Source organism: Saccostrea cucullata, unplaced genomic scaffold (assembly GCF_032062105.1).
Source record: "Saccostrea cucullata isolate Sc308-1 unplaced genomic scaffold, CSIRO_AGI_Scuc_v1 ctg11635, whole genome shotgun sequence".
NCBI lineage: Eukaryota > Metazoa > Mollusca > Bivalvia > Ostreida > Ostreidae > Saccostrea > Saccostrea cuccullata.
This window is the reverse complement of record NW_026931842.1, coordinates 24115-44894: the sequence shown is the minus strand read 5'-3', so window position 1 is coordinate 44894 and position 20780 is coordinate 24115. Positions and strand designations below refer to the sequence as shown.

At 36.0% G+C, this 20780-nt stretch overlaps 1 protein-coding gene and 2 long non-coding RNA genes across 3 annotated transcripts; all 3 read right to left on the bottom strand.

Moving 5' to 3' along the window:
- Positions 1 to 1882: 1882 nt before the first annotated feature.
- On the bottom strand, positions 1883 to 3930 carry LOC134233675 (uncharacterized). Its single transcript, XR_009985043.1, has 2 exons — positions 3826 to 3930; positions 1883 to 2776 (listed from the first exon to the last, which is right to left on the bottom strand). It is a non-coding gene; the product is annotated as an uncharacterized LOC134233675 (long non-coding RNA).
- A 738-nt stretch (positions 3931 to 4668) lies between these two features.
- On the bottom strand, positions 4669 to 6417 carry LOC134233670 (uncharacterized). Its single transcript, XM_062715659.1, has 3 exons — positions 6388 to 6417; positions 5493 to 5787; positions 4669 to 5277 (listed from the first exon to the last, which is right to left on the bottom strand). Exons 1-3 carry the CDS (start codon positions 6415 to 6417, stop codon positions 5024 to 5026), a joined length of 579 nt encoding a protein of 192 aa, XP_062571643.1. The 3' UTR covers positions 4669 to 5023.
- A 3977-nt stretch (positions 6418 to 10394) lies between these two features.
- Positions 10395 to 13954, bottom strand: LOC134233674 (uncharacterized). The gene is made up of 3 exons (XR_009985042.1): positions 13844 to 13954; positions 12553 to 12660; positions 10395 to 10462 (listed from the first exon to the last, which is right to left on the bottom strand). It is a non-coding gene; the product is annotated as an uncharacterized LOC134233674 (long non-coding RNA).
- Positions 13955 to 20780: the final 6826 nt, after the last annotated feature.

Sequence of the window (20780 nt, the reverse complement as noted above, 5' to 3'; positions counted from 1 at the left end):
TGTTCAAAAATAAAAGTTGTTTAATCAGAAACTTTGGGGTATATTTCTGTTGTTCTGACACCTAACTTTTAAAATCTTGAAAATCAGACCTAGAGTATTCATAGTTTTTGTTTGACAAAGGGTTGAAAATGCAACTTCACGTTTTCTTGTGTTCATAACAAGTGTCTTTCAGTTTGTGATAATGAATGAACAAAATTGTTATTCAATGTTAAAGATTCATTTTCTTCTCTTTTATGTAATATGTAACAGTTTACAAACTAATTATTCAAATTTCAACTCCCGATTGTAACAATTCTGAAATGATTTACTTTAGACACCGTTATGAACAACATTATCGGTATAAGAAGTTTACAGTGAATAAATTTCCTTAAAGTCTCCTGCTGAACATGCACATCCTTACATACTGTGTTGTCATCCATGTATTTTATTGTAATGTTTTAAGCTTTTTACTGGTTAATGAAAATTTAATTGCAAAAAAGTTTCCTCATTTTATTGTTCATAACCAAGACACTTGAAGGCCGGAGTGGTAGTGATGTTTCCTTTATTCACATTTTAACTCAACCACCTTCTGTTGCATGTTACTTGTTATAACATATATTCCAATCCGCAGTAATTCTGGTAATATATTTCATGCATATTAGCTATTAGTTGGAAATAGTATCACCAAGCCTGCAGAGGAGATTCCAGAGCAATATCGTGTGTGACCAACAACCATGTATGTGAATGACTTGAAAGTTATCCTGGGATGCCAATGATACAAAAGCACCAGACAAATTATTTTCAATAACTGTTTTAATATAAATTTAGTTCATTTCAAAAATATTCTTCTTCCAAATTACAAATCTGAAAAGAAATAAAAAAAATAACTGTATATACAGTTTTGATCAAACCAATTGAAATTTGTTGGCTGGGCCCTCTATGGTATGGGGCTCTTCAAATGGCTGGGCCCTCTATGGTCTGGGGCTCTCCACTCAGTGCCACTTGTGGTTCCTCAGGTTGACTTATAATGGCTGGGCCCTCTATGGTCTGGGGGTCTCCACTCAGTGCCACTTGTGGTTCCTCAGGTTGACTTATAATGGCTGGGCCCTCTTTGGTCTGGGGCTCTTGTAATGGCTGGGCCCTCTATAGTCTGGGGCTCTCCACTCAGTGTGACTTTTGGTTCCTCAGGCTGACTTATAATGGCTGGGCCCTCTTTGGTCTGGAGCTCTTATAATGGCTTGGCCCTCTATGGTATGGGGCTCTTCAAATGGCTGGGCCCTCTATGGTCTGAGGCTCTCCACTAAGTGTGACTTGTGGTTCCTCAGGTTGATTTATAATGGCTGGGCCCTCTTTGGTCTGGAGCTCTTAAAATGGCTTGGCCCTCTCTGGTATTGGGCTCTTCAAATGGCTGGGCCCTCTATGGTCTGAGGCTCTCCACTAAGTGCGACTTGTGGTTTCTCAGGTTGACTTATAATGGCTGGGCCCTCTTTGGTCTGGGGCTCTCCACTCAGTGCCACTTGTGGTTCCTCAGGTTGACTTATAATGGCTGGGCCCTCTATGGTCTGGGGCTCTCCACTAAGTGCGACTTGTGGTTTCTCAGGTTGACTTATAATGGCTGGGCCCTCTTTGGTCTGGGGCTCTCCACTCAGTGCCACTTGTGGTTCCTCAGGTTGACTTATAATGGCTGGGCCCTCTTTGGTCTGGAGCTCTTATAATGGCTTGGCCCTCTATGGTATGGGGCTCTTCAAATGGCTGGGCCCTCTATGGTCTGAGGCTCTCCACTAAGTGTGACTTGTGGTTCCTCAGGTTGATTTATAATGGCTGGGCCCTCTTTGGTCTGGAGCTCTTAAAATGGCTTGGCCCTCTCTGGTATTGGGCTCTTCAAATGGCTGGGCCCTCTATGGTCTGAGGCTCTCCACTAAGTGTGACTTGTGGTTCCTCAGGTTGATTTATAATGGCTGGGCCCTCTTTGGTCTGGAGCTCTTAAAATGGCTTGGCCCTCTCTGGTATTGGGCTCTTCAAATGGCTGGGCCCTCTATGGTCTGAGGCTCTCCACTAAGTGCGACTTGTGGTTTCTCAGGTTGACTTATAATGGCTGGGCCCTCTTTGGTCTGGGGCTCTCCACTCAGTGCCACTTGTGGTTCCTCAGGTTGACTTATAATGGCTGGGCCCTCTATGGTCTGGGGCTCTCCACTAAGTGCGACTTGTGGTTTCTCAGGTTGACTTATAATGGCTGGGCCCTCTTTGGTCTGGGGCTCTCCACTCAGTGCCACTTGTGGTTCCTCAGGTTGACTTATAATGGCTGGGCCCTCTTTGGTCTGGAGCTCTTATAATGGCTTGGCCCTCTATGGTATGGGGCTCTTCAAATGGCTGGGCCCTCTATGGTCTGAGGCTCTCCACCAAGTGTGACTTGTGGTTCCTCAGGTTGATTTATAATGGCTGGGCCCTCTTTGGTCTGGAGCTCTTATAATGGCTTGGCCCTCTCTGGTATTGGGCTCTTCAAATGGCTGGGCCCTCTATGGTCTGAGGCTCTCCACTAAGTGCGACTTGTGGTTTCTCAGGTTGACTTATAATGGCTGGGCCCTCTTTGGTCTGGGGCTCTCCACTCAGTGCCACTTGTGGTTCATATTCTTTTATGTTCCCTCCACTTTTTGTGCTGTTCCTCACAAGTGTTACCGGGTCTTCAGGTTTCCACTCATTATCTGCCTTTCCCTGCATTTTCAGTCTCTCTCTGTACCTCTTCTGGCCGACTCTTTTTCTGACTCTGACACTTTCTTTTTCCTACAGACTCCATCATCTGAAAAATAACACATGACATAGTAAGACAAAGATGTAATTAAGCCTTGTGATAATGAAGCATGAAAACTATTTCTTGTTGTGTCACAAGTGTCCATGTTATGAACAAACCAAGTTCCTGATATATTTTTTCACCCCATGCTACAACAATATTAAAACCTCATTTTAACTTAAACCTTCCAGTCAAGTAAAATTCTTCAGATATTTTAATAAATCTTTAAAATCTATCTTTTAATAGTCTTATATAGATGTTCATAACAACAGACGACAAAAAAAATTATACAATTTGTGTCCGTATGATGAACAATTGCAGACTTGTTTAATCATTAAATTTTATGTTTGTTACTGCTTATAAACATTTTATTATAAAATATTAGTCTATTTTTTTTCAAAATGAAATTGCAAATTTACAGAATAATAATTCTGAATCAAACTATTCAAATGGTTTTCTGTTCATAATTTGGACTCTGGAAACTGCACATCCATTACAGGGTCTTGTTATGAACAATACCTTTTTTAAAATTCCCACACCTTGTGATACTTAAATAAAGCAAAATTCTCTCAAACTGATTGTCTTAGAGATTTTAATTAGTTTTATTTTCTGTGTGTATCACTGGTCAAATATCAAAGCAGAAAATGTGGCCTTCTTTATTCGTTCATAACGTTAGATGCATGTCAAAAACAAGTTGGAGCCGTCTCTGTTATGAACAAAAGTTAAAAGTCTAAAACCCTTTTTTGTGTTCTGACTTGCACTGAGATCAGCATTTGTTCTTGTGTCAGATACAAATTTCATTTATTTCTTTAGTCTAAGCATGCCGAAACTGTTATTATGTTCCGTACAGTAAAATTACACTGTCGTTCATAAAAAGGACACATGCTGCATGGCGTTTGTCGTTTCGTTTCAAGAGTATTTCTGGCTTTAATTTTCTCAAACACCCATATCGCTTCCTCATATCGATGAATAAATGTTCATACTACAATAAAGTTTATGCCATTTCACTTATTGCAAACCATAAATGCCCTTTAACACCATAAAAAGAAAATTCTCACCTTAGCTTCCGTTCATAACAAGCTTTGACAGTTTTGGACACTGCTATTTAGTAAGCGTCATTGAACACATGGTTGTGTACACATATTTGCGATCTACGTCACCGGACTTTGTGTACACATGAGTTCAATCGGTGTAGGGTGGTTTCGCGCCGATTACGTGTTCGCGCCGAGTGGTATCGCGCCGGGTGGTTTCGCCCCCTTTATCTACAGGTATCTACAGGTAAGGTATTGGTAGTATACAGAATGGCTTCCCCCGATTATTGGTAGTATACAGAATGGCTTCCCCCGATTACCTGTAATTATATAAACCAGTAGCCTGTTATTAATGAACCCCAAGCGCTAATGTCGTGTTGTGTTGAGTAATTATCCTATTTTGTAGTACAAGTAACACCTTTATTGAGGCCATTTTTATTTTAACCAAATTATGACTATTTGATCAAATTTGATCGTTTAATTTGGAATAATTTAGGATTGGATGTTAAAATATAATTTTTATTTCTGTTGAAATATTAAATTTATTTCTGTTGAAATATACTATTTATTTCTGTTGAAATATAATATTTATTTCTGTTGAAATATAATATTTATTTCTGTTGAAAAATAATATTTATTTCTGTTGAAATATAATATTTATTTCACAAATATCGTCTTTTCAATGAAGGTTGTCATTGTTTCTCATTGAAACTTTTCCTTATAGTATTGTGTATATACCGTGTTTTATATCAGTCCTTAAAAACATTTCTAAAATTATTGGTTGTTCATAGTATATTTCATGATATTATAGACTGCTGATCAATGCTTTTTCACTAGTCCTGAACTGCATCATGTTTCATCAGCTCATCAATGACTTATGGTAAAAAGAAGAAGGCATATGTTTACTTTCATAAATTTATTTGGTATTTATCAATATTAACATATAAAATATAGACAACCACATCAACATACAATAAATACATATGAAAGAAAGCACATCAGCATGCACACCAGCATACAATAAATACATACACATCAGCATACAATAAATACTCATATGAAAGAAACCACATCAACATACAATAAATTATACATATAAAAAGAAAGCACTAGTCAATGAAGTTCACAAAAAAAACACAGAAGAAACACCATGTCCAAGCACTAGTCTGCAGACGTGGGTGAAGTCCAATGGAATCCGGAAACACAGGAATGAAACACACTACTGTCACTCACATGGGGCGTACAACGAGCCACAAAGACGGAGAAAGTGTCCTGTAGAGATGTCCCCAGCATCATACTGCTCCCAGGCCGTGTCCAGTTTCTTCTGGGTGGCGTTGGAGGAATGGCGAACATTCCTCAACAGGTTGTCACTGGACACTCGGGTTTCCACCAACTTGGCCTCCTGGAGAAGTAGTGGAACTAACTTGTAGAAAGTACAACTACGATGCCCAGCTTTTCCGTTGACCCTGTGATGCCACCCTTAAATAAATAAAAATAAATTTATTAATCACATATTTTTTTTTTAATAAATATACTCATTACTTAATATAATAATTAGATTATAATATATAATTATTAAATTTGTTCTTTTGTATATATTTAACTTTCAGTTCTAGAAATCATATTTATTTAAAATTATATTTTAATTATATTAACAACTAAAAAAAAATCATAATAAAGAAATAAATAATCACCTTCTACGTCGTTATTAGTCCTTACGGACTGCTGGTAGACTGTCCAGGATGAAGGACGGAAGATGGCATGGTGAATCCACTGGCGGTCGAAGTAGTTCACAAGGGACTGGAGGGGCTCGGTGTTGGCTCTCTCCTTCAGTGTCTCGAAGGCAGCAGGGATGTCATCCATGTACCAGATCTTGGTCTCTGACAGGAGCTCAAGTTGGTATCTGGTGGCAAACACAATGTGGCGAAACCCCTCTCCCTGGATGTCCTTGACCAAGAACTCATCTGAAGAGATGAATCCAAGATCCAGCTGCAAAAAAGCATCATAATTAATTATTAACTTATAAAGACTCAATTTGTTTTTATTAAATTCGAATACACAATTACATTTAAAATATACCTCTTTAAATACAGACATCATTAATTAGAAAATGGAATAATATTCTTCATTGTAAGTACCGCTTATAGATATAAATTCTTTAAAACATACATATACATACATGTGTGCCAAAATTATAAAAAGAAAAACAAAAATTATTTTTCAATTAAATATATATATATATATATGTATATATATATAAAATATAATTAACTTAAATTTTGGCACACAACTACATATATAAATATATATACAAAGATATAGAACATCCTGAAAACTTCAAAGGTAAACTATCTTAAAATACAGACATCAGTAATTAGAAAATGGAATATTATTCTTCATTGTAAGTACCTCTTGTAGATATAAATTCTTTAAAACTTCAAAGCTTATATATGTTAAACTATAATGCATCCTAGAAAATATACAATTATAATACATTACTAGAAATTATTTAAGACGTAAGACATAAAAAAATAACTTTTTAGGTCTACTAATATTGAGAATTTTGGGATTAAAAAAAGAAATACTTACCGTTTTTCTGCAATGAAGACAGCTGGTCATGGTGATTTTTGTTGGTAGAATGAAGTTTTTGGAAATACATTTGAAAAACGCACGACTTGTCTCTCATCATTATTTATAATTAATCTGCTCGTCATTAATGATCAAACGATAATCAAACGACTACCCGATAAGCGGTATCTTCAGTAGTTCAGCGGCGCGAATCCACGTGGGGCAAAACCACCCGGCGCGAACAAGTAATCGGAGCGAACCCACTCGGCGCGAACACGTAATCGGAGCGAAACCACCCGCATTCGTTCAATCTAGAACACGTTTTTCATTCGTGTACTCAAAGTATTCGTTCTCTAGCTACATGTTTAGCGTTCATAACAAGTGGACGCGCTACTTAGAGGCTGTGATTAATTTCACTTTTAAATACTACACATAGTTTTATTGCAACGATAATTTGTTTGTCTTTAAAATACGAATCAAACTGATTTATTTTCCATTCAATGTGCATTCAAATGCATTTGATGTTTTCTAACAACTCCTTTTTTTATTGCGTTCAGTGTGGACACTGTAAGTTATGAACGCTTGATTTATTTTATTTTCGTTTAAATGCGTTTTTTAATAATTCTTTTTTAAAAAACACTACTCAGAGTGTAAATCCATATATTTTTCTATTCTAATCAGAAAAAAAAATCTGTATTAAATCTAAATCCAACATCCAATGCAGTAGTGCAGTCTGACAGCCACTTGATTGTAACATATAAACGTGTAAAAAGCACTGCATTTTCAACAAAACAAATGATATATTTTTTGGTTTCAGCATTTCATGAATATAATTTTGGTGTGTGTAGAATCTACAAAGTAAGCAGGTTATTTTGATATGCCCATGATACTAATAATTCAATGCTTTTTTGAGAAATTGGATATTTAATACCACTCATGTCAGCTGACCCAGTATGAAATATGTGCACTCATCATAACTATGTGCTTAGCTAGTTTATTTAATACCCGGAAGAAGAGAAGAAGATTTGCAAAGAATTAATGCATTTTCACTATATAATCTATATAGCCCCGCCCTAACACCATAACCTCTGACCTTGGGACCATAAAATTCATAATTTTATAGAAGGCACTCTTGCTTATCATAACTATGTACTTAGTTAGTTTATTTAATACCCAGAAGAAGAGAAGAAGATTTTCAAAGAGAAAATGCATTTTCAATATATAATCAATCGAGCCCCGCCCTAACACCAGAGCCTCTGACCCTGGGGCCATAAAATTCACAATTTTATAGGAGACACTCTTACTCATCATAACTATGTACTTAGTTAGTTTATTTGATACACAGAAGCAGAGAAGAAGATTTTCTAAGAATTAATGCATTTTCACTATATAATCAATTGAGCCCTGCCCTAAAACCAGAACCTCTTACCCTGGGCCATAAAATTCACAATTTTGGAAAAGGCACTCGTGCTCATCATAACTATGTGTTTAGTTAGTTTATTTAATACCCAGAAGCAGAGAAGAAAATTTTCAAAGAATAAATGCATTTTCACTATATAATCTATAGAGTCCCGCACTTACACATAACCCCTGACCTTGGGGCCATATGAAATTCACAAATCTGGAAGAGGCACTCGTGCTCATCAAAACTATGTACTTAGTTAGTTTATTTAATACCCAGGAGCAGAGAAGAAGATTTTTAAAGAAATAATGCATTTTTAGTACAAAATCAATTGAGCCCCATCCTACATGTAGCACTAGAACCCCTGACCCTGGGGACATGAATTTCACAATTTTGGTAGGGGACTTAATGCTCATTACATTCATGCCAATAGTTTGCCTGCTTGATGTCCAGGAGTAAAGAAGATTTTTAAAAATTGCAATAATTTTAGTAGTTTTGGCCCCACCTCTCAGGCCCCAGGGGGGCGGGGACCATGAAATTCACAATTTTTGCTCCCATTTACCCATAGATGCAGTATACCAAATTTGGTTGAAATTGGTTCATTGGTTTCAGAGAAGAAGCTGAAAATGTTAAAATGTTAACACACGATACACGATGCATGACACACGACGCACGACAACGAACGAAAACGGATAGCAATAGGTCACCTGAGTTTCTCAGGTGACCTAAAAAACTCAATGCTTTATCGACACGATAGCACCTACATGTACGTGTCTTCGCACAATATAATTTTGTAAATGTGAGCATAGAAATGAAAGATTATACATCATTTTAAATATTTCTTCCATAAATCTCAAACAAGAGGCCCACGGGCCACATCGCTCACCTGAGCAATTGGCTAGGAAAAAGGCACATATCAGATCAGAACTGAAAGTTTACTGGGGGGGGGGGGGGGGGGGGGAGGAGTGGGCTTGAATTTTAACCTCCCAGGGGGTCATGATTTGAACAAACTAGAATCTACACTACCTGAGGATGATTCCCTATAAATATCACTAATGGCTTTGAAGTACTTGAAAAGAAGATTTTAAAAGGTTTCCCAATATATTCCTATGTAAAACTTTTATCAGTCATTTGGCTCCACCCTACCCCCGGGGTCATGATTTGAACAAATTTGAATCTACAATACCTGCGGATGATTCTAAAGGAGTTTCATCTTTCCTGGCCCAGTGGTTCTTGAGAAGAAAATTTTTCCTATATTTTCCTATTTAAAACTTTGATCGGCCATTTTGGCCCCATCCTACCCCTGGGGGTCATGATTTGAACATACTTGAATCTATACTACCTGAGGATGATTCCACATGAGTTTCATATTTCCTGGCCTAGTGGTTCTTGAGAAGAAGACTTTTAAAGATTTGTCCTATATATTCCTATGTAAAAATTTGATCGGCCATTTTGGCCCCACCCTACCCCCAGGGGTCATGATTTGAACAAATTTGAATCTACACTATCTGGGGATGATTCCACATGAGTTTCATCTTTCCTGGCCCAGTGGTTCTTAAGAAGAAGATTTTTAAAGATTTTTCCTATATATTCCTATGTAAAATTTTGATTGGCCATTTTGGCCCCACCCTACCCCCGGGGGTCATGATTTGAACAAACTTGAATCCATACTACCTGAGGATGTTTCCACATGAGTTTCATCTTTCCTGGCCCAGTGGTTCTTGAGAAGAAGATTTTTAAAGATTTTTCCTACATATTCCTATGTAAAATTTTGATTGGCCATTTTGGCCCCACCCTACCCCTGGGGGTCATGATTTGAACAAACTTGAATCTTCACTACCTGAGGATGATTCCACATGAGTTTCATCTTTCCTGGCCCAGTGGTTCTTCAGATGAAGATTTTTTAAAAATGTCATTATTTTTTCTCTAATTCAGGATTATCTCCCCTTGGAAAAGGGCGTGGCCCTTCATTTGAACAAACTTGAATCCCCTTTACCTCACGATAGTTTGTAGCAAGTTTGGTTGAAATTGGCCCAGTGGTTCTTGAGAAGAAGAAGAAAATGTGAAAAGTTTACGACAACAACGACAACAACAACAACAACGACAGACGATGGACAAATTTTGATCAGAAAAGCTCACTTGAACCTTCGGCTCAGGTGAGCTATAAAGAATTGAAATTAAGTTTCCAAGGGACAATTCAAGTTGGCTTTTATTTTCAACAAAGCTGAGTACTTGTAGTAGCCCACAATGCATTGCGACTCATTCATCAGTGGGTAAAGTAAACAGATAGCTAATTCACATGCAGATTTATGCTGACGTCACAAAATCTAGTGGTCTCGACCTGTTTATAATAATGCAAGTTTGCCATCAGGTGGCTCAGGATGAAAAAAGTCAGTTGGTAAAAAGGTGACTTTTGTTCTCAGAAAAGTCAATTTCAATGTTTCATTTTAAAATTTGAATTTTTCTGAATACATAAAAAATTACTGCCTTTTGGAAATTAAAACAAGTTTTGGGTCAAGCAATTTTTAGCAATTAGGTTGAAAAAGAGCATTCAACCAAACAATTTTTAAAGGTGGCCTGATTACTATAATTACTACAGTACATTGTCACCAAAATCTTGACTTACCTTCACTGTTTCTTTGTGTTGATGACCTTCTCCCTCAGGGTCAGAAATGTCAACGGTCAACTTCTCTTCTACAATCATACCAAGTTATGTGAAGAAATCTTACAATTTCTTATTATATTACATGAATGCAGGTATGACAGATGAAGTGCAGATGAATAAATAGAGTGATTTAGGCCACTCAGATAAATATATCATATATTTACTGAAACTCAGAAAAGAGACATGAGAATTCTCTTTTGGGAATTTTCTTTTATAAAATTTGGGAAAATTAACACCTACTTTTAACAATCAGGAATGGGGCATATTACAGCCCCCCCCCCCCCCCCACTTTATGACCCCTAAAACCCCAAGAGTTCTTTCTGTCTTTTGATAACACCAGATGTAGACATGCAGTTGACATTTTTTGCATGTGTATATTCCATTGATTTCTTTACAGGAAACCTTAACAGTGCTGCATATACTTTCAATTCTTGTAAATTGGTTGAATCTGATGTGTTGAGAAACATTTGTTAAACAAGACGTCCAGGGCCCACATTGCTCACCTGAGCATCTGGCTATGTAAAACTAAAAGCATAAATCAGTTAAAAAATTTTAATAGAAAAAGTACTGGTAGGTTCAATAGAGGAGGGGGAGGTATTTGAACAAACTTACATGTATATATATACTTCTTACCGATACTTTTAAATAAATATGATACATAATAGCTTTGCTGTTCATAAGATGAAAAATTTTACTGATATAGCCTTTATCTTCCTATGTATAACTCTATATGATCCACTTATATGGCTCTTCTACTTTCATGATTGGTTATGATTTGAACAGACTTGGAATCTACAATACCCAGAATGCTTCCATATAAATTAAAACAGTCACAGATTTGCTGTTCATGAGAAGAGGATTTTTAAAGATTTTTCCAATGAATTCTTATGTTTAACTTTGATACCCGATTCTGGCCCCAACCTACCCCCAGGGTTTGAAGAACTTGAATCTACACCACACAAGGATGCTTCCATATTACTATGACCAATCATGGCTTTGCTGTTATGTAGACAAAGAATTTTAAAGATTTTCCCTATGTATTCCTATGTTAATAAATGTTAAACTTTGACCCCCTATCATGGCTCCAACCTACCCCCGGGGGTTTGAAGAAACTTGAATCTACACCACACAAGAATACTTCCATATTACTATGTCCAATAATGGTTTTGCTGTTCTTCACAAAAATAATTTTAAAGATTATCCCTATGTATTCCTATGTTAAACTTTGACCCCCTGGCCCATCATTGTCCTATCCCCAGGGTCATATTTTGAACAAACTTGAATCTACACTTCCTGAGGAAGCTTCCCCATGAGTTTAATCTTTCCTGGCCCAGTGGTTCTTGAGAGCACAATTTTAAAAGATGGAGACACCACCACTTGTCGGTGGAGAGCTGCAAATTTTGTCCTATACTCCGCACTGAGGGCCATTTAGCAGGGAGGGATCTTTATCCTGCCAGCACCTACTGCCACACGGGGCCTCGGTTTATATGGTCTCATCTGAAAGACCGGACTCCACGTCCCACACTGGGATTCGAACCCATGACATAAGGATTGACCCCTTGCTTCACGACTCTAAAGCAGATGCTTTAACCACTGCAACATGCAGGCGACAGAGAGATTTGCCTTTCATTTGAACATACTTGAATCCCCTTCACCCAAGGAAAGTTTATGGCAAGTTTGGTTCTTGAGAAGAAGATGAAAATGTGAAAAGTTTACGATAACAACAACAGTCACGACAAACAATGGGCAAATTTTGATCAGAAAAGCTAACTTGAGCCTTCTTATGAATAATGGAGCCATGTCCTCCAGTGTAGCAACAGTCAACATTGCTTGACGACGGGTGATATTCTAAAAAATGTTGACTGTACAGAATTTATATGTGCAAGGTTCACTGTAAAATGTATTTTTACATAAAGCACTCAAAATAATATAATAAATACTGCCTTTTGTTGAGTGTAACATTGAAAATTGTCACCCCATGAAGACCCAATATCAACACCTCGGTTGACAATGGTATTCTTGGGATAAAAATGTACAATGTTACACTCAACTAAATGCAATATGTATATATCATTTACAATTAGAATGTTTGTATTTATATGTATGTATATATGTATACCAGTAGATTCTTTTCCCTCATCAGATTCTGGGTCTCTGGTGCTGGATATAGCTGTCTCCATCTCAAACTCGGACATGGTCTGTTTGTTTAGTTATTGATCTCAAAGTCCTGTAGAAGAATAAAGGAATAACTTACATTCTTTCCAGGGGTACCCCTGGTAGTCACGACATCAAATCTGTGACAGGAAAGGAGAAAATGTATGGCTAGACCGGAAATCAAACTCAACTCATCCGTTTCACTGGTGTTTTACCCATTTGTTTTAATTTGGCAATAAATAAATTAAATTATTACAATTCTCATTTTTTTAAACATGTTAAATGTCACGATGTATTAACGATTGAGTATTGACTTAAGTATTTTAATCAGGTCAATATCAAAACTCAGGGCATTCATAATCAGGACGTTATACCCCTTGTTAACTTTAAAGTGCTTTTGAGCAAAGGAAAATCGATATTTTTCAGAAAAACATTTTGTGAACTTTGAAAATGAATTAGTTTCAATATCCTGAAAAAAAGAAAAAAAATATTACAAAATGGCTAAAAAAAGTTTGGGTCGGGTGCATTCCATTGGGTTGGTAAGCAACTGCAAACAAACAATATTTTATTTTAGGCCCTGGCAGATACTCCATCCCAGCTGAGATTTACAAAGAAGGGGGCGTGACTCTAGTCGAAAATCTCCATCATCTGCTTGTGCGAGGATCGGCCTCACCAGTCACCTCCGCACTCACCGTACAGGTCATCCCAACAAGATGAGACAGTGGTCATCGTCGTCACCGACGGATGAATAACTAAACTAGTATATGTGCGTTGGAACTTATCTTTTTCTTTATACAAATTTTTGAGGTACATGTAAAAAATAACTAAAATTTGGGATGAAACAAAAATAATCAAAAAATAGGTTTTCATATTATCAGGTCATCAGGTCATTATACCCAAAAATCAGGACATTATATACCCATGTCAATTTAATCTATCAAATAAAACTGTTAAAAGATAAAAAAAAAAATGATAAATATAAAAAGATAATTTCATTTTGCATGTTCTTTATGATTCAAATAGAAAATGATAATAATAAATATTCATAGTTTTCAATAAGTGCATCTAAAAAGCTTTTTATTTTAGTATATATATGTAATCAGGTCAATCAGGATTCAAATAAATCTTGCAGAATGAGATATATAAGAATATGCGAGTCTAAAAATATTCAGCTTATCTCGGTTATCAAACATAGTACGTCATTGAAATAAAATCCTTTTCCAATGCTTTGTTACATTCTAGTATTCATGTATTACCTGATAAATCAGTCAAATGTGCTCGATCCGTGCGAACCGCAACATGAAGCATTGTTGCCTTCTTTGTGTAAACAATGCAAAATATCGATCCCGACGTTAAATATGAACGCTCCATCCCCCCTTTTTAATTTCTGTGAAATAATAAAAACAACACGGAGAATAACAAATTTTATAAATATATAAATGAAACTATAGTTAATAAACAGATATGAAGACAAGTAAATAAATTAATCTGGCCATCATTTTTAAAAGAATAGTTGAATAAAAGTGGTAAAAATATGCAATTTTTTTTAGAATCACGGCTAGTAGCTCAGTTAATGCTCTTTTACATGTAATATGTTCATCATATCTAGGAGTAATTCTTGTAGAACTTTCTATCACAGTTGGCAACTGTGTGACAAATTATACTTTGCAGGTTGCAAATATATTTAGCTCAAAATACCTAATTTGAGCAAATAAGGGCAATAACTGTCTCCAGCATTAAAGCCACAACAGATTTGATGCTATCATACATTTTCTCTCTAGTTAGGGGAATACCTTACCAAATATCACAATAAAGTTTATTCATCCAAATTGGTACCGACCATCCCCAGTGGCTCGTGGACTAAAAGCAGAAAATATTCATTTTATTACCTATTTCAAATAAGACAAAATGAATAAAAAATAAACAATGTACATTATCAATGGCATAAATATATTGAATATAGTGTATTACATATGACAAAACATAAAGGGCCACGCTCTCATTCAAGGGGAGATAATTGAGAATTAGTGAAAATTTGGTGGTATGTTTTAAAAATCTTCTTCTCAAGAACCACTGGGCCAGGAAAGATGAAACTTATGGGGAAACATCCTCGGGTAGTGTAGATTCAAATTTGTTTAAATCATGTCCCCCGGGGGTAGGGCGGGGCCACAATGGCCGACCAAAACTTTATCAGGTCCAGTACAATCAGTACATTTAGCTACGTAGGTAGAATTACCTACGTAGCTTTATTTACCTACCTCAGGTAGCTTGATTTAGCTATTTCAATGTAACTTTTCTTTTTATGGAAAAGAGACAAAAAATCGCAGTTAAATGACTATTGATATTTATACTAGGTTGTCTTTAAAAAACAATCCAAAGCAGAGATAGTTTAAACATTGCTGCGTTTGGTCAATTTAGAGCAAAACATGTAATTCCATTGTTTGGTTATCTGTCCATGCGGTGAGGCATGACTGAGTATGATTACTTCACATTGTGCTGAATAATTACCAACCTATTATCATGTTAACCAGAACTGGACTTCTTTGTCATTTCATTCAAGGAGTAACTGTCATACATAGCCCCAAAACTTTCAGAACTTTGATTGCAATTGCGCAGAAAAAGACATTTCTTCAAGAGGGAATTTTTCATGAATTGTTTTCACACGAGTTCAAAGTTGAAAATGATCACTGCACCAACATGATAGTTTTTGCACATCCTGAGAAAAATGCTTTTTTATAGAAATAAATTCATTTGGTAGCTAAATCAAGCTACCTGAGGTAGGTAAATAAAGCTACGTAGGTAATTCTACCTACGTAGCTAAATGTACTGATTGTACTGGACCTGTTTATATAGAAATAAATAGGAAAATTCTTTAAAAATCATCTTCTCAAGAACAGCAGAGCCATAACTGCTCATATTTATATGGAAGCATCCCCAGGTAGTGTATATTCAGGTTTGTTCAAATCATGACCCCCTGGGGTAGGGCGGGGCCATAATGGCCGAACAAAGTTTTATATAGAAATATATAGGAAAATTCTTTAAAAATCTTCTTCTTAAGAAAAACAAAGCCATAATAGAGGGCGGAGCCCTCTCACGGGCGAAGCTCTCCCTATAGGTAACACGTATGTATATGAAAAATAAAAGAAATCTATTGAAAACTATATGTCATTTACAATACCTATGGAACTGAGATTCTTGGCGACAATATGGCGTCGGCACAAATGGCGTCGATTTCATCCACGCGCAAATTCTCGTTGTTGATGAGACTTTCATCAAAGTAAAAAACATTCAATCCAAGGATAATGTGTAGTATTTGTTTTTTACTCAAAATCAAATCCATTAGTAATCAAACCCTTCCTACTTTCGTTTTAGACGTTTAGATTTATTTATAGTTCGCGCTAACAAGTAAAACGGCATTTGATTGGTCAGAATTTCCCTGAAGGCGGCGCTGTCGTCTGCACTATGGAGGAGCGGATCTACATGTGGCCCCTTTCACAAGAATATTTGTTAAATAAAATCTGCGAATAATAAATGTCTTCAGGATTATACTTTTCAATACATACCAAGCTAGAAATATAGAATTTTTTTGGACAGTACAGTATAATTTTTTGAACAGTTAAAAATGTTTTAAAAGTGTTAAAATAAAATATCATTTATTGAGTCTCAGGAGACTCAATTAGAGTGTGTGGATTTCTTTTTTTCTTTTCCTTTTTTTAAGGTATCCAAATTATTTATGAATATCTACTTGTACATGGATACATAAATATTTAGCCAATCTATGGAAGTCTGATTCTCATTTTTGTTGTGATTTTTTTAAAATTTAATATTTTATTTTATAAAGTTTTTCAAATGACAAAATTTTAGTTTCTTATAAAGATCACTATCAAAAGAAAAATCTAATATGATGTATGCATTTAAAAAATTCAAAAAGATTTTTTTGACAATTGGAATAACATATAAAGCCTAAATTAAAGCAGGAAAAAATAAGTTAAACAGTGTATAATGTACAGTCTGGGGTAGTTGTTCAGTCTACATACATTTTTCAGTAAATGCATGAAAATATCCACAAAGTTATACAACTTCAAAGTGCAGTGCATGCTGTTAATGTATACCTATTTGTACACTACAATACTCAAATTTAATACACATCAAGCATATAAATATAGTTTACTACAATCCTAATACATGTGCTTATCTATTAAAAACATGAAGCAAATATTCAGAATCTTTGTTTGACATCGATAAAATATTCTATTCATAACTTCTCAAAAGTGTACCCTATTATATTATTCACAAGTGTTGGTCTTGAAATTATATAATTAACTATTTATGATAAAGATACCAGAAAAAACTTTTAATTTCAATGTTTTTCCCACAGATATATATAACTGTTTTCTATACGATTGTGTTAGATCTAGAAAATTCTAAAGACTATTTAAATCAGATTTGTTTTTTTTTAAATTGAAAGGTGAAATAGACATTTTTCATTAAAATAAAGAAAACCATTGGTTACCAATAATGTAAAATAAAAAGAAATAAATAAACAGAAAAAAAGATATATCACAACAGGGACATAGTATTAAATGTCCCTGATCATGCATCCTTTAGTTTCCTTTTTTTTTTTCTTATATAAGGTGTGATGCTTTTATATTTTCAACCATTTTGCTACATTGTAGTCACAGTCAAATGTTGGTCTGATGATTAGATTCATCTAAGAAGTAGATCATCTGTCTGCAGTTTGGGTTCCAAGTTTGTCTTCTGATCTGGTCTTGACAATATTGTTCTTACTTTAGATGACATCATAACCATGGAATGGGAGTAATACCAGTTGAGAAATGACTCAAGGTTTCTAGATAAGTGTTGTTAAATAAGCATATAAATCAAGTAGTGAAAGAAAAGAATTGATGCTCAGAAAAAGTTTATGAATTGATCTATTTTAGAACGAGTTTACTGTTACGTGTATAACTAATGTTACTATTAAAGTTTGAGGTGTCGTTGGACCGAGTGTCTCAGATTTCTTGGGCCCGGTATGTTGAATCCAATACTGGTCCAATGCATGCATGCCTCTCTTTTTTCCCACGATGTTCTTCAACTTTAAGTGCTCTGGCTAGACAACCATTCATCTCATAATGAAATATCTTAGTTTTCAGATTTATTAAGCCATTTTTTTTTCAAGAGAACTGAGTTCTTTGTTACGATTTTCTGACACTACCATAGACCTGTATGAAGTGAACCCATTGCTTTAGGTATATGCACTGACAATTTCAGAATTTAACCGATCAGCTAATTTATTATTGCTAGCGCTCTCGAGCGCTAGCAACTACGTTAGTCCAAATTCCTTGAATACGCATGCTCGGCCGCCATGGTCGTGCATTCTGGGAAAACTGTGAAAAACTACTACAGATAGACCGTACGATAACAATTTCGTTGTATCATGTTGTAGCATGAAATAACTGTTTATTCATTGTGTAACTTACACTTTAAAGATAACTTCATATTTCTATTATTTCAAATTCTGGGGGGTCTGATCTGATTGTTCTAAACAATGACAAGGGAGGTTGTTTTTTGTTTTGTTTTTTTTTACATCTAAGCATAATCAAAGATAGATTCTAATTTCTGATTGGTCAATTCAGCCAATCTTACAAATACCAGAAACAAGCAAAAATTTACACTAAAAATAACGAATAAATCCATCATTTCTGTTTAAAAAATTCTGATGTGTATGGCTTTTAACCTTACATATCTTGACAAATATGACCCAAAGGACCAATTAAGCTACTTCACATGCGTTCCAAACTCTCTGGACTCTTTGGTACACGACATACACTTTGAGCTATTTTCTATATTCCTTTCAGCTCCCATGTATTTTCTTTGCTACATTGCCAATAAATTCTCTTCTTTAAATCAGCTCATACATGCAATGTCTCAATTGGCATCTTCTTCATATTATTACATAGAGCCCCCCCCCCCTCTTCAGTAAAGGTTATATATGTTCCGTTGCGCCAAAACTCGAATAGGTCACCCCCCTTATTTCTTAACCTTTGTGTCTATAAAATACGCCTCACATAACAATAATAACTTTATCACTCTCCAGCCTTGATAAAAATTAAAGAATTCAGCAAAATAAATCACTTGATCACGGATCTTGCTTTCTGTGTTTAAAAAATGCTACGGCGCTAGCTCACCTATCTTTTTAAAAGATAAACTTGTTAAACAATAAAATGTAGAAATTTTCTCTTCACGGCTCCGCCCTCACTAACGGTCACACCGTCTAACATATTAGCCCATATTTATATGGAAGCATCCCCAGGAAGTGTAGATTCAAGTTTGTTCAAATCATGACCCCCGGGGGTAGGGCGGGGCCACAATGGCCGACCAAAGTTTTATATAGAAATATATAGAAGAACTCTTTAAAAATCTTCTTCTCAAGAATAGCAAAGCCATAATTGCTCATATTTATATGGATGCATCCTCAGGTAGTGTAGATTCAAGTTTGTTCAAATCATGACCCCCAGGGGTAGGGCGGGGCCAAACTTTTGGATTTAAACTTTTCAATAGTAAACCAATTTCTACTTTTTCTAGCCAGAGTGCTCGGGTGAGCGATGTGGCCTATGGGCCTCTTGTTTTTAGATACGGTATCATAAGCTGTCAACATTCATTTGGCAAAGAAAAAAATCATACATTTTAGTTTTAAATTTTTATCATTTTTCTATATCTTTATATGGAGCTCTTCTTTCAAAGGAGATCGAAATAGTCTGAAAATGGCTGCCACCCCTAGCCTCGTTAATACAGGAAAATCATCCCCGACAAACAATTAACCAGGCCAAGTAACAAGGTACTGAGTCACTAAGTACAAAGGTAGTACAAACAGTACTCAGTCACTAAAGTACAAAGGTAGTACACGTACAATTAACCAGAGCAAGTAGCACAGTACTCAGGCATATATCATGGATATGTAAACAGATGAAAACATGAGCATGACACCCGTCAATTTTTTTTATTGGAAACATTTTTGAGACATTTTTCTTTGTAACAATTTCTCCTGTGCACTAAGGGTTAGTTTCTAATCAGTACACCCCCCGTTTGAGTGAAAGCAGAGACTGTAATTCTACAAGCTGGAAACCTGTAGATCTATACCATTTTGAAAGTTGGTGTTATCATCGGTGATATAAAGTAACATTTTACTGTTTGTAACGAGATAGTAATATGCTTACCTGTATTGTTTTTATTTATCCTTGTTTTTTGTTCTTTTTTAGCTCACCTGAGCCGAAGGCTCAAGTGAGCTTTTCTGATAACATTTTGTCCGTCGTCCGTCCGTCCGTCCGTCTGTTTGTCCGTCCGTCTGTAAACTTTTCACATTTTCGACTTCTTCTCAAGAACCACTGGGCCAATTTTGACCAAACTTCGTACAAAGCATCCTTGGGTGAAGGGGAATTTAAATTATTTAAATGAAGGGCCAAGTCCCCTCACAAGGGGAGATAATCAAGAAAAGACAAAAATAGGGTGGGGTCATTAAAAAATCTTCTTGTCAAGAACCACCGGGGCAATAAGGCTGAAACTTATATGGAAGCACCCTGGGATAGTGTAGATTCTAAATTGTTCAAATCATGACCCCCGGGGGTAGGGCGGGGCCACAATGGGGCATCAATTTTTTACATAGAAATATATAGGAAAAAATCTTTGAAAATCTTCTTCTCAAGAACAACTGGGCCAGAAAAGCTGAAACTGATGTGGAAGCACCCTGGGGTAGTGTAGATTCTAACTTGTTCAAATCATGACCCCCTGGGGTAGGGCGGGGCCACAATGGGGCATCAATGTTTTACATTGAAATATATAGGAAAAATCTTTGAAAATCTTCTTCTCAAGAACCACTGGGCCAGAAAAGCTGAAACTGATGTGGAAGCACCCTGGGGTAGTAAATTATGACCCCAGGGGGTAGGGCAGGGCCACAATATGTATTACAAGGGGGAAATCTGGTAAAGAACAGAATGGTCAAAGCTTCTCAGGTGAGCGATGTGGCCCATGGGCCTCTTGTTTATTTATCTATTATTTTTTTTAGTTAAATAAACAGTCATCATTTACAAAGTAATGAAGCTGAAAAGAGTCAATTATCAATAGATTGCATGAAATAGAGTTATAAAACTATTATCGATTACTTTAATTTTTTTTCACTTGGGACAGAGGTGGTGGCTA